Consider the following 15,284-nt stretch of genomic DNA (forward strand, 5'->3'; position numbering starts at 1 on the left):
GAACGTCTTGTTCTCTGCAAATTGAGTCTGCAATTTATCAAAGCCATTCTAACTGAAATGGTTTTTTTTTTTGGTGAAAGACAACCCTCAGTTTTTTGAGGAAATTAACACTATCCACCTCATGTTATAATTTGGGCTGGAATGACAATTAAACATCTCCTTGGTACTTATTTTTCTGATTGCACAGTTAATCAACACAGCTATCTAAGAATGATCGACAAGTAGTTACTTCCAGAATTAACAGCAAAAGAGATAGATCACTGACCTCATTGCATTTCAGCCAGATAATGCTTCAGTGCATTTTGCCCGGATTATCCCCAGACACCTCAGTGGAATTTTTCCAAATGGCTGGATCAAACGTGGTTCAGAAAAGTTTCCAGCTCTATCGCCTTGCCCAGCAAGAAGCCCTGACCTCACCACACCTGACAATGCACTCTGGGGTTTTGTAAAGAAGAGATCCAAAAGTGCAGATAAACAAAGGTCAACAAAGAGCAACTCCAAGACACTGTTCGGTCAGCATTTGAAATAATCATCCCTGATATGCTGTTGCGGATGCAACCAGACATGAAGCACATACAGCTGTGCTTTGAACATGATGGAACCACACAGACATTTTAGATCCATAGGAGGTAAGCTACACCTACCCTAATAATTTCATAACTAGCGTAAAGGGACTTCCTGCCCACCCCATACTATCAGTGCTCTCAAGTTGGAGGGTTTATAAAAATTAAAATCAGATTTTGAAACAAATTATACAACCTTTTAGATTAATAATAACATCCTTTATTGAAATAATATTTACAAACAAACTTAAAATATTTGACAAATGACAATACTCTTTGGTCAGAGGGAAAAAACCTTTTAGATTATTTTAAACTGCATTTGGTGATATTAAACATTTCTTTCTTTTTTTTTAATATGTTATATGATGAAAACAAACAAAAGGTTATTTTTTATTTTTTTGTATACTTTTATTTTAAACACTTGCAATTAAAAAAAACCCATAAAACATAACATTTTTATGTAAACCTATTCTATTGCTTTATCATCTACAAAAGTTATCTTAACTAGATCTGAGTTTTCAACTAATTCTGAATTTATTCAATTTGTTAAATTATATTAACTTTGGTTCTATGCAATGTACAAATACAACACAAGGTTCATTACCTTAATAGTTTTTAAATGGATGAACACTGATTGAATTTAATTAATGTACTTGTAATTTCTAGCTAATAGTACATTCATATATAATATATACATATATAACATATACATTCATATATAATATTCTCAAGCTTATATATATATTTTTTTTAACTAGTAGTAGTAGTATAGTTTGTTGAAAAAAAAAAATTAAGTTATAGAGTAGTTTGAAAGTGAAAAATCCACGTGAGGGTTCATTTTATATCATTATGTATTGATATATAGAGTGTATCACAAAATTCTCCCAGTACTTTCATAACCTATTCTACTTGTGAAAATAATGGAAAAAGTTCATTTAACATATGTGTTAAAATCCTTCGTTTGTAAGTTACAGCTGGTGAAAGATTTTGCTTGGATTTCAGCTACCCTGGTGAAATTAGTTGTACTGTAATTTTTAGGACGTAATTTTTTTTGACCTGAAAATCAAATAAAATAGGTCCAAGAACCATTCTTGCGGTAGTGTTTGAGAAAATAAATGAAAACCAATAAATTTGGGGTAAAAACATGTTTTTTTTATATTTGACTTAAATCGGTAATAAACACATAAACCTTTTAAACAAAACACATAGAGAATTTAAGTCTGAATAAAAAATGTTGTATGATAAGTTGAAAAAAACAAAGAAAAGATAGAAAAATTTGAATTTAATTTAGAATAGTGCACTACTACTTTGTAAGAAAAGTACCTATTTAATGTAAACAAAAAACAAATTCTTTTTTGATAATGTGAAAACAAAATTTACTATTAAAAATTGTTTAAAAACTGGAAATTACACAAAAATTGTAAAATAAAAATAAATAAAAGTTACATGGATAATAATTTTTTTATTAATGATAATAAATTATTTCAAATTTGGCAATAAAATAACAGCTGCTCAGTGCATAATACATTATATTTCTATTTAAATCATTCTGTAAGGTACATTAAGTATATTGGGTACTGTGAATTATCCTGTCGTTAGCAAAGGTTTTCTGTGAATTTTAATTTGAACGTAATCAGTTTGCCGTTAAAGTAATGCTGTACTTATTTACTGCTGAGGAATGTGCTGATGTGATATTCATTTGGGTATGTGTAATGGTAATGCTGTAGCTGTTGCAGTAAAATATGAAATATGTTTTCTAAACAGGTTCCAGATCCCAAAACAATTAGCGTGGGTTTGCATTCTCCAGGAAACAGGTTCACTACCTAATATTTGTACCAGCTACAAACTGTCCAACATGATAAACTGACACTTAAACTAAACAAGTTTTATCCTTATAATAAACAGCCAGTTCAATATCCACACCTAGGTGACAGTACGCTTCACTTCGAGTTATGCAACTGTTGGAATGCAAATTGACAACTCTTCAAGTATGTTTTGTTTACTGATGAAGATAGCGTCAACAACTTATGCGATGAGCATACATTGAAAAAATCATACATGTAAAGCCTCATGAACTGGTGGAAGGCAATTTTCAACACCGATTTAGCATCAACATATGGTACAGCCTTTTTCACAATTAACTGTTTGGATTTTTCATATTACCTGTCCGTTTAAATGCTCTACTTGCACTTTCTTCAAGAAGAATTGCTGCAGCTGACTGAAGATGTACCTCCAGCACTGAGTCACAAAGTATACTTCCATCATGATGGCATGCTTCCCCACTTCTCTTGTGCCATTTCCACTTGCTTAAATCATCATTTCCATGAGAAATAGATGAGCTGTGGAGGTCCACATTCCTGGCCACCAACATTACCTGATCTAACACCTTTAGATTTTTGATTTTGATGGATGAAAAATATTATACACAAATCAAAAATATATTCTCATGAGGAATTAATTGTCTGCAGTATGAATGTGACTGAACAACTTAAGGACAACCCTGAAGAACTAAAAAGAGCATCAGAAGCATGCCAAGAAATGTGTTGAAATTGATGGGTTTATTTTTTAATATTTATTATAAACTGGCGTGTTTAATGCACTTTGGTCTAGTGTACTGTTTCTAAATAAAATTCAAATTTTTCTAACCTTTTGTTGTTTTATTCATTTTTTCTTGCACAATTTTAATCAGAAGTAGATTCTCAAGTTTTGTTTAAAAGGATTATTTATGTATTACTTATTTAACAAAGTTATTGTCAAAGATAAAAAACAGTTTTTTACTCCAGAGTTTTCAAAAACTGCTGTAGATATGGTTCTGGGATCTATTTTATTCAATGTTTCATGTAAAAATCATAAAAAATCACTAATTTTGCCCCGTAATTAACACTCTAAAAATTTCAGTATGACCTTATTTCACTGGGGTAACTGAAATCGAGTGAAATCTTTCACTCGCTATAACTCACAAAGAAAGCATTTTAGGACATAGTTTATATGAAATATTTCCATTATTTTCACAAGTAGAATAGGTTATGAAAGTCCTGGGAGAACTTTGTGATACACTCTGTATACATTAAGAAAATATATAAGCTATATTTCATGTATCTAGATTATCCTGTATACTTTCAGTCTTGTTTAACCCTGATAAATAGGTTTTTATTGTATTACTTACTATCAGTATATTGCCTTTGGAGTCACCTACTCCAGCTATCGTCTATGAAATGTATGTACTTATATACATGTAAATTTATGTATGAAAATTTTACACCCACTCGTACACAAATTATATTTTTGGGGTAGTGTATGCAATATACTGATGATTCATAGTTTTGTAATAAACAATGAATGTTTGATTAAAATTCACATATGAGGAAAGAATTAATAGAGTGACCATTTCTCAGGTGGAGAAAACAATTAAATTATGAAAAAGACTAATTAAATTAAGAAATAATAATTAATATATCTGTCCACCCTTTTAGCAATAATATCACTATCTACAAAGGTTCATTTCATCCGTTGTCAAGAAACTAGTACTTAATGACTATAATGTACATATACAAAGTAACAAAATGGAATTGAAAGTAAACATATAACTGAACAGAATCATCACTATAATAAATTCATAAACAACATGTAAAAAATATAAGCAGTAAAAAGGATAAAGAATATCAGTTCTATAAACTCAGTAAAATTATAGAAAATAAAAAAATATATTACTGTAATAAATGTAGTATGACATATTATTTTTATAAGCACGTAATAAAATATTTAAAAACGCAGCACTAAACAGGGATAGGAATAATAATTGTGAGAATATACTAAATAAAATATGACCAGTATAATGATGACTATATAAGGAAGACTAATTGGTCATTTGAGACAAGGTTTGTAGTACATATAAAGGCATACAAAAATAAAAATTTTTTTCAGTTTTCTGGTGTTTATATATATATACATATATATAATATAAATATAAACAAAAATATTTATTATAGAATTTATAGAATTTATTTATTTCTTTAATAGTATGTTATTGCAGTATATATAAATTCACAATTACTAATAGCTAAATTCAGATTTTGTGAAAATACATCCTCTGAAACAATTAGACCTATTTCTTGGTGTTCTTTTTTTTTAATTCTCCTTGAGAAGTCTCTAGATTATCATAAGTAATTATCTTTTTAAACATAAAAATCTCTGGGTGCCACAATTTTATAATTTTTTTTGTAGTTTGTGCTATGATTAAATTTCTTCTTTTCTTACATCCGATTCCTTGCTTTTTTCTGTTCAGATGTATAGAACTAAGGTAAGGATATAAGTAAGTAAAAACATTATTATACCTTAAAATTCTTATTTGTGAAATCCACAATTCCTAGTAGGTAAGTGGAAGGAGTTTAATATAAAACATGTTGATTGTAAAAGGATGTGTGTGAATTAAAAGTATAGGTAATGTATATTGTTAAGTAATGAAAATATTTTAAGTCTTTGATAACTGTCACAGGAATTCATGAAAAATATTGCTGTTGCTTAATTGGCACGAAGACTATTCAGAAAGTAACTTCCAATTTGTTATTAAAAAACACTAATTATAAAATAATTTATTATATACATTTTATAGCTATATAATTGTCTCGTTCAAACTAAGGCACTTGTCATATCTATAAACAAGTTTTGTCATGCCTCTTTCCATAAAATCAATGCAACATTTTGAAAATGGCAATTTGAAAACGATGATACTAACTGACTTAATTCACAGGCAGCAGAGCTTTATGACAAGAGTATTCAAAAATGTGTTTACAGATATGACAAGTGCCTTAATTTGAACAGTAATTTTGTAGAAAAGTAGCTATAAGATGTCTATAACAAATTAATATTAATCAATTTGTGTTTTTTAATAACAAATCGGAAGTTACTTTCCAAATAGCCCTCATATCATGTGATAACTATTACATATATGAATAAATGCATTAAAATTAATTTTTCTTCTTTTTGAATGTCTTTCATGTATTTATTTATTATTATTTTTTTTTTTTCAGCTAATGAGACATTATTACGTACTCTACTAAGTTACTGTTCACTACATGGTGCTAGCGGTGGAGGTCTAGCTAGTGTTAGAATGGAGCTCGTTTTGCTTCTACAAGAACTGCAACAAGAAAAGACTCAGCAACAATTATTATCTCCTCTTCCATTCCCTACAACTCTTCCTCTGCTGTCTGCATCTGTTGCATGCAACAAGACTGTAGTTGCTGATCCTGTAAGATTATTACAGGTAAGTTGGTGTTGACCTGAGTATTTCATGTATTATCAGAATTTTTTTGGGGAATTTTTGGTTTTATGCAAACCACTAATTTTTTTTGTTGAGTTTATTAAAATGAATGATAACATCGTTTATTACGGAGGTAATTATTACCTAACCAGTCATATAGCTCATTGTCAATTTATCGTTAAATTGAAAAAAGAATTATTTATCCTAAATAATGCTGAATAATTAGAATCCGCATAAACAAATTTAAAAAGTCGCAGAGAAATGTAAATCATTAGTAGGGGGTTTTAAAGGGACTTCACAAACTGAAGAATTCATGAAACTAAAATGGTTATAAATATCCATCAATCAGAAAATGTTTTAGAATAAAAATGAAGGTTGAAAAAACTAAAATAAGTAAGCTTTTCACTTTTATTTATGAATCACAAATAATTGAAGAGGGCGAGTGTAAAGGGCTTTCTAAAAATGAAAAACATCACAAAGTATACCAAAATTTAGATAAACTTTAACAAACTACGAATTTGAAAAGTTTTTTCATTTCATCCACATTATCATCCAAAATATTTCCATTTAAGTAAAACTTCTTTCTGGTTGAATGCCAGTCTGAGAATCAGATGTAACATGTCTTGAATGCCTTTTAAACTAAGAAATATATTAGTTCATAGAGTAATTGTATGGAATAACTTTGTATATTCTACACATACTGTATGTCTATTAAAAGTATGGATTTCTTATTACTTCTAATACAGTAATACATCCATTAAAGTATGGATTTCCTTGTTTTCTAAAATGTTATTTTATGGAACTCGTTATGTCTGCTTTTTAGAGTTATATACCAGAGGATTTCATTGTGGTTTATTTGTTAGAGTAAATTTACTACTTAAATTATTTCATGGAAAGGAGAACTTAAGCAATTTCCAGACTCTTCATTATAGGCGGGTCAGGTGGTTTGCAGTTACTGATCTTGGCTTCTGTGTCAGTTGGTCTTTAGTACAAATGCTGGCATAGGTCTGGAATTTTTTCACCTATAATTTTATCCATTTCACCTTCTTCTTTAAAGTATGATTAGAAGCATATTAAAGATCATTATAGTAAAATAAAAAAAAACAAGATATTTAAATAAAGAGGTAGTGTAAGATAAATATCAACTAATTAATGACTCATTCATGACACCTCATTCAGTGCAATTGATTTTTTCTAATCTATGTCAGCATATAAAGTCACACTGTTGTGACAAAGTAAATCACCCTATTTTAAGTTTTTGGTTATCTACAAATAAAAAACAGGTTGTAAACATTACTATTTAGATACTAAGGCAAAGTTTTTATTACTGTGAAATATAAAAATGAAGGGTTCTGGAAAAATTGTTTCCTACATCATACTTTAGTTCCACATTTCATCACCAGTTATGATTCACTAATTTCTCTCATTCATTCCTATAATTCTTCACATATTTCTACTTTGCATTACCATATTACACAACAGTAACATGATACATTCTATTTTTTCCAATATGACTCATGAGATGAACCATTTGATAGTTGTAATATTTCATAATGTTCAGCCATTAATTTAATATTGATTTACTACTTGCTAACAAGTACAGGCAGTCAGCTTACAACGGAGTTTATTCATGCCCTTATGCTGGGTGGTCCCATCTTTAAATAATATCAATTTGGAGATGTCCATCTTTAAATCCAAAATGGCAACTTCCTACTTGGTTAATTTTTGAGTAAACTCCTTTTAAAGATTTTTGAGTAGTTCAAATAGCTTATTTTTATACATATGGTCAGAGCTGCTGAGCAGTAAGTTTTCCATTCTGATAATTGAGAGTTCTCGGTTTTGTGTCTCCATGTTTTTTTTTAACTTTAATTTTTTTCTTTCAAATACAGTAATGTAGGTGATTTTTTTTAATATTATTTATAATAATAATATTTATAAAGATTTATAAAAAGACTGCATTAATTCCATGTGTAACTTTCTTTAAACTATTCGTTTTGAAACATTCTAATAATAAGGAAAAGTTAAAAAGGTCATATTTATAATTTTTTTTTACATAATTAAAATTGATGTAAAGTTAAGTCAGGTTAATTAATAGTAAGAAACAGTGATTTTCTTTAGTTTCCCTTCAAATTCATCAGCAAATGGAATGTAACTTGTATAATAACAGGCTTTTTGTTCCAAATTATTGGTTTTAACAAATTGTTTTCTTTGGTGGTTGACTTTAAAACCATGAAAAGGTTTTGCTGATAACCAAGTCTTTAGTCCATGATAAAATGAAGTTTTACTTATCTTAAAATATATAATATGGGATTATCAGCGTTTTTTTCTTTCTCATCATGTAATCTAAAAGTTTGTGAATGAGAATGCAAAGTGGTTATTGTGTAGTGTATGAAAAATATACTTCTTCACTCTTGGATTATTAGTTACAACCAGTATTCAAACCAATAAACGGGTGAGATGCTATCTCCCCACCAAAGAGGCTGTTCATTATAGCAGCCATCAATTATCCATTAATAAAGTTACATTTAAAATAAGAGAACATGACACATTTGATTAAAATTAAAAAGTAAATCTCTATTCCTGAAACAATATAGTCTGTTTATAAATTTATAACATTCCCAATTATAATCAAATTTAAAGTTAGAGAAAAAAAAACAGAAAAAAAAGATTATTAATATATTATATATATATTCTTTTTATGGATAGGTCTGTGAAGTAAACTTTCAAAAACTTGTTTAAAAAACTTTAAACCAAAGGAAGATAGAGCAAAAGAAAAACATATTTAAATTTTAAGAGGTGGGGGTTGATTTTGTTGAAGACTTGAACTATTCATATATGCATTAAAGGTTACAAATTTGGTTTAATAAAATTTTTTCTAAATTGCCTCCGAAGAAAATTGAAATTGGTTTTTTTAATATCCCCCACCCCCTTAGTGAATTCCAAAAAAAAAATTAATATGATCAGTGTCCCATTTATAGAAATTGAGCCTAAATTGAAGAAAATTAGTTTGATCAATCCTTAGATATATGGCCAAAAGCAATGTGACACTCATACGTATGCACATATATACATCTGTTTTTTTAGTCTAGATGGACTACTTGGACTCTAAAATGTAAAGCTATGTAAAAAAACCCAGTACCCCATTTTTGAGATTGATCACCATAGTTTCCTCTTTAATATACTATTTCAGCCATATTTGGTGGGAAAGTAAAATGTTTTTCTTCATAACCATGTTTTTCTTTATAATCAGCCCATCATAATTGAAAACTTAATTAGAAAGGTAATTCAGGGAAAAATGATTCTGAGACATCATAATTAAGTGATTATGATAAAGATAAATTTGCTCATTTTTTTACTGGTTTTAAAGTTATTGAATCATGACTAGCATTAAATCCCATGGCATTATTATCTCTTGATACTTTATTTTTAGTTGACAGATTTTTTAAATTATTTTTTTATAACTAATTCAATAAAATACATTTTTCTGTGAATTTGTCTTCTGCATAAATGTTAATTGTTTCCACTTAATCATGTTGAGAATAATTAAAATAAATTATACTGAAATTAGAATAAGAGTATGAAATTATTCATAATAATTATTTGTTCTAGGCTCTGACTCATGATATGCTCCAGACAATTATAGAAATGCGATCCCCTCCTTCGCTAACAAGGGTCAATCTGAGTGAAGTCTTTGTTCTTAGGGATTTATCTGTAGCATTATCTGCTTGTATCTACCAGTCATTATGTGATAGTGATAGTTGTAGTGTCAAACAGTCATCTGATTGGTAAGATTTTAATACATTTGGATTATTTTTTAATTTGGTTGCAGTATAATAAAACTTCTGGTTTTGTTTCATAGTATTTAAGTGGCTTCGCATGTTATGGCTGTTAGCAATGACATCAGACATCAGTATCATTAGTCATCCATTAGCCAGTTGTGATGTAGTATTTTTTTATTTTTTTGGCTTTCTGTTTACAGTTATAAACTTTAGAATGGTAGTATTGTAATATTTCAATAAACTTATTGTTAGTAACATTAGTTACTTTGTTAGTAACATTTGTTAGTAACATTAGTAACATTATTGTTAGTAACTTATTTGTTAGTAACATTAGTTACTAACAATCATATTGTTATGTACTACATGTTTGTAAGCATTTACAGTAAATATCATTTATAGTGACCTCCAAGGAACCGAAGATTTTAGGTCATTATAACCAATAGTCAAAATAACTGATGTTTAGGTAGCTTAGTGGAACTACGACTTTAATATGTCATCTACACGAGTAATTTTATACAGTAAAATAATAATCATTAAAAATAATTTATTTTTATAATAAAATAATATAAAAAAACAGAAATATGCAATAATAAATACAAATATGATAGTGAAAGAAGATAGAAAAAATTGTAAAAATTGCTTTTTCCGCAAAATTCTGGAAGATTTGTCAGGTTGATGTCTTCTTCATCATTGTCACTATCATTACCTTCATTCTCATTACTTATGTTCCCGTCTACTTCTGCTAGTACTGAAGCCACTGCATCATCATCTGTTGCAGTTTCATATGTTTCTAAATCTTTGTCAACCTGATAATTTTCAAACAATGCAGTTGACGATTGGTTTTGCAGACTATTGCCCCATTCCGCTAAAGATTCTTCTTTGCATGCGACTTCAGTAACTTTGCCAGCCTGTGGTAAAAATCCTGCATGTCAAACACAATTTTTAGTCGGCAGAGAAACCTCATTCCATGATCTTTCTAACATAATTATAGCATCTAGAATAGTTATTTGTATTCCCTTCTTTTGATCTAAATCCTGTATCATTTGTAAAATTAGGTGTTTTTTTTTGTAGTGGGCTTTTACCAACTTGATCATGCCTTGATCTAAGGGCTGTAAGACTGCTGTTTTTATAAAGTTTGTGACTACTGAAAGTAGTCACAAACTACACGAAAGATTTTCAGCGTATGGATGAGCCGGACAGTTGTCAATGAGCAGCAGTATTTTATCATTTTCAATGTTTAATTCACAGTCCCATTTTCATAACTAAGACGTAAAGTTATCATTTGTCATCAAAGCTTTCTTGTTACTTTTGTACATAACTGGAAGCGATTTCAAATTTTTAAAACATCGAGGTTTAGCACTTTTCCCTATAACCAGAATTTTTTTTTTGTCAGTTCCAGTTATATTTGTAGCAAATTTCTAATTGCTACAAATGTTAGCCTTTCTTTTGATAATTTCCACCCCTGAACACGTTTCGCCTTTAAACTGAAGGGTTCTTAATGGCATAAATTAAAAAAAAACATTGTATTCATCAGCATTATAGATTTTTTCGTCTGAATAGCCCCGTTTTAATTTTGGCCAAATGGTTTCTAGCCATTTTTCTGACACAGTGGTTGGAGCTGCTGTGGCCTCGCCGTTTATTCTCCCCAACACAATGTCATGATGCTGATGGAACCATTGTATTCAAGCTGAAGTTATTTCACTTGATTTACCAAATTTTTCAGAAAAGTTTTTGCCTTAGTTTGCAATATAGAGTCACTAATAGGGATATCACTAGTGCTCTCGTATTTAAACCATTTTAATAGTACTTGGTCTACATCATTATGTTGGCTGGGCCATAATTTTTTTGATTTCATAGAATTTGTTTCAAAATTTTTCTTAATTTTTTCACGGTTCTTCCGTATCACCGATATTGTCGAATGACCTACGCCTAATTCTTGGGTAATATCCTTATTAGTTTCACCATTCTCTAACTGCCAGATAATGTGCGCCTTTATCCCTGTCGTGAATGTTTTTTGTGAAGTGATCATTAGATCACTGTTAAATGAATTATACAGTATATATAAAATAAAATATTGTTCCCGCACAATATGATATGCTCACAGCAAAGATTAATAACAACTGAATGTGGCTGCTTCAGTTCACAATAATCTGGTACAGGAAGAAGATAAGAAAAACAAGAACTACAGTACACATGCAGGTAAAAAGGAGAAGTACAGTACTACATTACTGATGAGTCATTTCCATCCATCTTTATAAGCATTATTACAGTAGGAAAAATAAGTTATAATAACCGATATGTCACTACAACCAATGTAATTATAAACAATACACATACTGTATTTATGTTTTAACAGCATATCAAACCAACAGTGAGACAAGTTTTTTGTCACTATAACCACTGTCATTATATCTGATGTCACTATAAACAATACTTACTAATATTAACAGCATACGAAACTAACCAAGAGAAAAGTTTTTTGACACTATAAATGATACTGTATTATTTTTTTTTTATTACAATTGGTGTTTGTAATGATACATTTAATTTTTTGAAGTAGGATTTTATCAGTAATGGTATATAATGGTAACTTCAAGAGTAGTAATGGAGAAAATTTAATGGGAGTATGAATAATACAGGATCAGAAATATAGATGGTTAATAATTTATGGAATAATTATAATGTAATCACTTCAGATTTATTAAACGCTAAGTAATACATTATATAGGGATTTATTTATATGAGTTTACAGAAAGAAATAAATTCGGTTGTACAAAACTTAATTGTTGAAATTATGATGTATTTAATTGTTGTTTTTAAAAACATTAAATAAATAGACTACAGTGCACATCTTCCTGACAAAAAAATTCAGATGGGATTGCTGTGTAAAACAATATTGCTAATACCACTGAGAATGACCGAAAAATTAGTTGAAAATGTTTGATTGCAAGTTAAACAAAAGTCAAATTAGAATTTGGATCTATATAGAATAAAAATGTAATATTGCTTATAATATATATCTTTCTGAATATTGTTAATGTTTATTCCTGCAGTTATCAAGGATTGGGTCCTGAGAATCTTTCATGTGTAAATGCTAGTAGTCATCTCATAGCAACCCAACATCGAAAACGAAGATACAGTACTGATGAACCTCTACAAGTAACAACACTTCCTTCAAAATGGCCTGGTTTGTATTTAATTAAATATTTGTAATGTTAATGCAGTACAACCCCAGTTGAACTTCATTTATCAAATTTTTTGTTATAAATGTTAAACAAAATTGAAAAGTTGAATCTATTTTAAGAGCCAGCTACTGATTAAGAAAATTTTACAATGAAGGATTTCCTGACACATTGTTAAAGTCTAGTAATTTACAGACAAAGGAATAACATAAACCCACTTATACCCACTTATGTTTTATTGTATAAAACTAACATATGTAAATAAAACATGTCATTTTATCTATTTGACTACTGACATATTGTATTCAATTACATTACATATATTTCTGTTCTATAGATTAGTTATCTTACTAGAACATATTTATTATGTTAAATTACAACAAATAGCAGTCATAGTCAATGCCATGTAATATGTCAAAATACAATTAATTAGTTTTATCAATTTCATATGTTGTAAATTCTTATAAAAGTCATTTTAAAATTAAATTTGAAAAGGCACACAAACAAATTATTTATGTTCTGGTTCAGATTTCATGTTGTTAGAAAGTGGATAATAAAAATCATATCCTAGCATGTAGAGATAACATCACAAAAGTCAAATTTTTGTAATGGAGTAAAATTAGATATCTACTTTTTTTGTAATAATTCATCATACACGATTTCTTTTTTTAAGCACTAATAACACTGAAAACATGTAAGTACATAGAAATGATAATAAATTATATTTTTTTAAATCAGTCAGCAGGATCAACATTTGGGCATGTTGACCATTATTCTAACAAATACACACACACACACACACACACACACACACACACACACACACACACACACACACACACACACACACACACACACACACACACACACACATGTGCGCACACATTTGTATTTTTATAAACCACCTAGTAAAGAATATTGAGATAAGGTGATATATCTTAACTCAATATTCTGGTTTATCAAATATGGCAAACCATTTAATAAACAATAAAAATTCTATTTCTGATATAAACACAAATTTAGAAATCTTAGACATTAATAAAGATACAAAAATTAAATATATTAGAAAATTATTACACATACATATAAATACAAATAAAATTTCAATTTGATAAACCATCAGACAGTGTTTGAGGGAGACAATCTTATAAAAACAGCAACTGATAGCAGCACTAACGTAAATTAATATACAGCTTTCATTAATTTAATATTTTTATTTTTAAATCTTTATCATCTAATAATGGAGTTATTTCAATCATGACTGAGGTTGTGGGATCCAACAAAAGTACTCTCATGAAAAATTAAGGTAATATATGTCTTATCTCAATATTTTGTACTAGGTGGTTTATTTAATGGAATTTAAATATAATTTAACAGTAGAAAGGCATAATATGAATCTTAAAAAGATTAATTTCAGTAAAATAATAATACATTATTGATTTCAACTGCCTTTATATACTTAAAAGGAAGATTGATGGCTTCTTTGTATTTTTTTCAAATTCTGTCATTAGCCACCAATCTATGGCTCAGTAATTTTACAATTAATAATTACTTTTAAAAACTTTCTAAAAGTATTTTTCACATTCAAGTTTCAGAAGTACAATAGTAGTGCATGCATGCTTTTCCCAAAAAATCAGTGTATGTTACTATGCACCAAATGGCATTGTTATCAAAACTATCTGTGTTAGTAATTTTACTTGCAATGTTTTTCTGTTTCCAAGATGCTGTAGGTTTCAAGATTAACAACTCTCTTTTAATTGTCTTGACAATTAACTCTTTTAGACACTTATTAGCATTTCCAGCACTTTCTAATATTTGTTGGAATCAGTAATAAAAGTACTGACTGATAATTTAAAGTTTTAATTTATCAATCTTTATAAATTTTACAATACCAGTTGACCACCTGATGTAGACATTTTGTAGACTTGTAAAAATAATTGAAAAGTTAAGCAACAAAACATAAATAAAATAGGCCTCCTGTCAAACAATAATTAATAATAACATAAATACTAATTGAACAAACACTAATATAAGTAAAATTACTTTAGAGCATTATTTTAAAAGAGCAAATTAGTAATATCAATAAATAATATCATAAATTAGTAATATCCTTTTTTTGTTTAACCTCTGAGTCCACAGTTAAGTATTGCTTCAGAGAATGAGGTGAATGATTTGTAGTGTGTGTAAAAATGCTATGCCTGACCTTTGAGCCCAGGACCTCTGGGTGAAAGACTAAGACGCTACCACTTGTGCCACAGAGGCCGGAAAATTAGTAATATCTGAGGACGGCATAGCTGTACCTGGTCTCACCTTTCTGCGGTTTGAGGCAGGCAATGTCTATGACCAAGTCCTGGTCTCTGGCAGGCGGCCTGAGAATTACATAGTCGGGTCTGGTTACCGTCCGTTGGGGATTAGAAGCAGGCACTTAGAAGATCCAACCGGGGACTGACTTGCCATGCCGGACGTTCTGCCAGTAGGTGGGGAGGCCCCCTTAAAGTAT

General features: G+C 29.2%; 1 protein-coding gene across 5 annotated transcripts in view; it reads left to right on the forward strand.

The window, feature by feature from the left end:
* Window positions 1–15,284, forward strand: part of Rbcn-3A (rabconnectin-3 alpha) — a 518,724-nt gene that overhangs the window by 400,925 nt on the left and 102,515 nt on the right. For all 5 annotated transcript variants that reach the window (XM_075371055.1, XM_075371080.1, XM_075371085.1 and 2 more), the window contains 3 exons: window positions 5,594–5,826; window positions 9,433–9,608; window positions 12,656–12,789. In XM_075371055.1, coding sequence (XP_075227170.1) covers window positions 5,594–5,826; window positions 9,433–9,608; window positions 12,656–12,789 — 543 coding nt within the window. The remainder of the gene's footprint in view (window positions 1–5,593; window positions 5,827–9,432; window positions 9,609–12,655; window positions 12,790–15,284) is intronic.

This window comes from Lycorma delicatula, chromosome 1 (genome assembly GCF_047948215.1).
Source record: "Lycorma delicatula isolate Av1 chromosome 1, ASM4794821v1, whole genome shotgun sequence".
In the NCBI taxonomy this organism is placed as follows: Eukaryota; Metazoa; Arthropoda; class Insecta; order Hemiptera; family Fulgoridae; genus Lycorma; species Lycorma delicatula.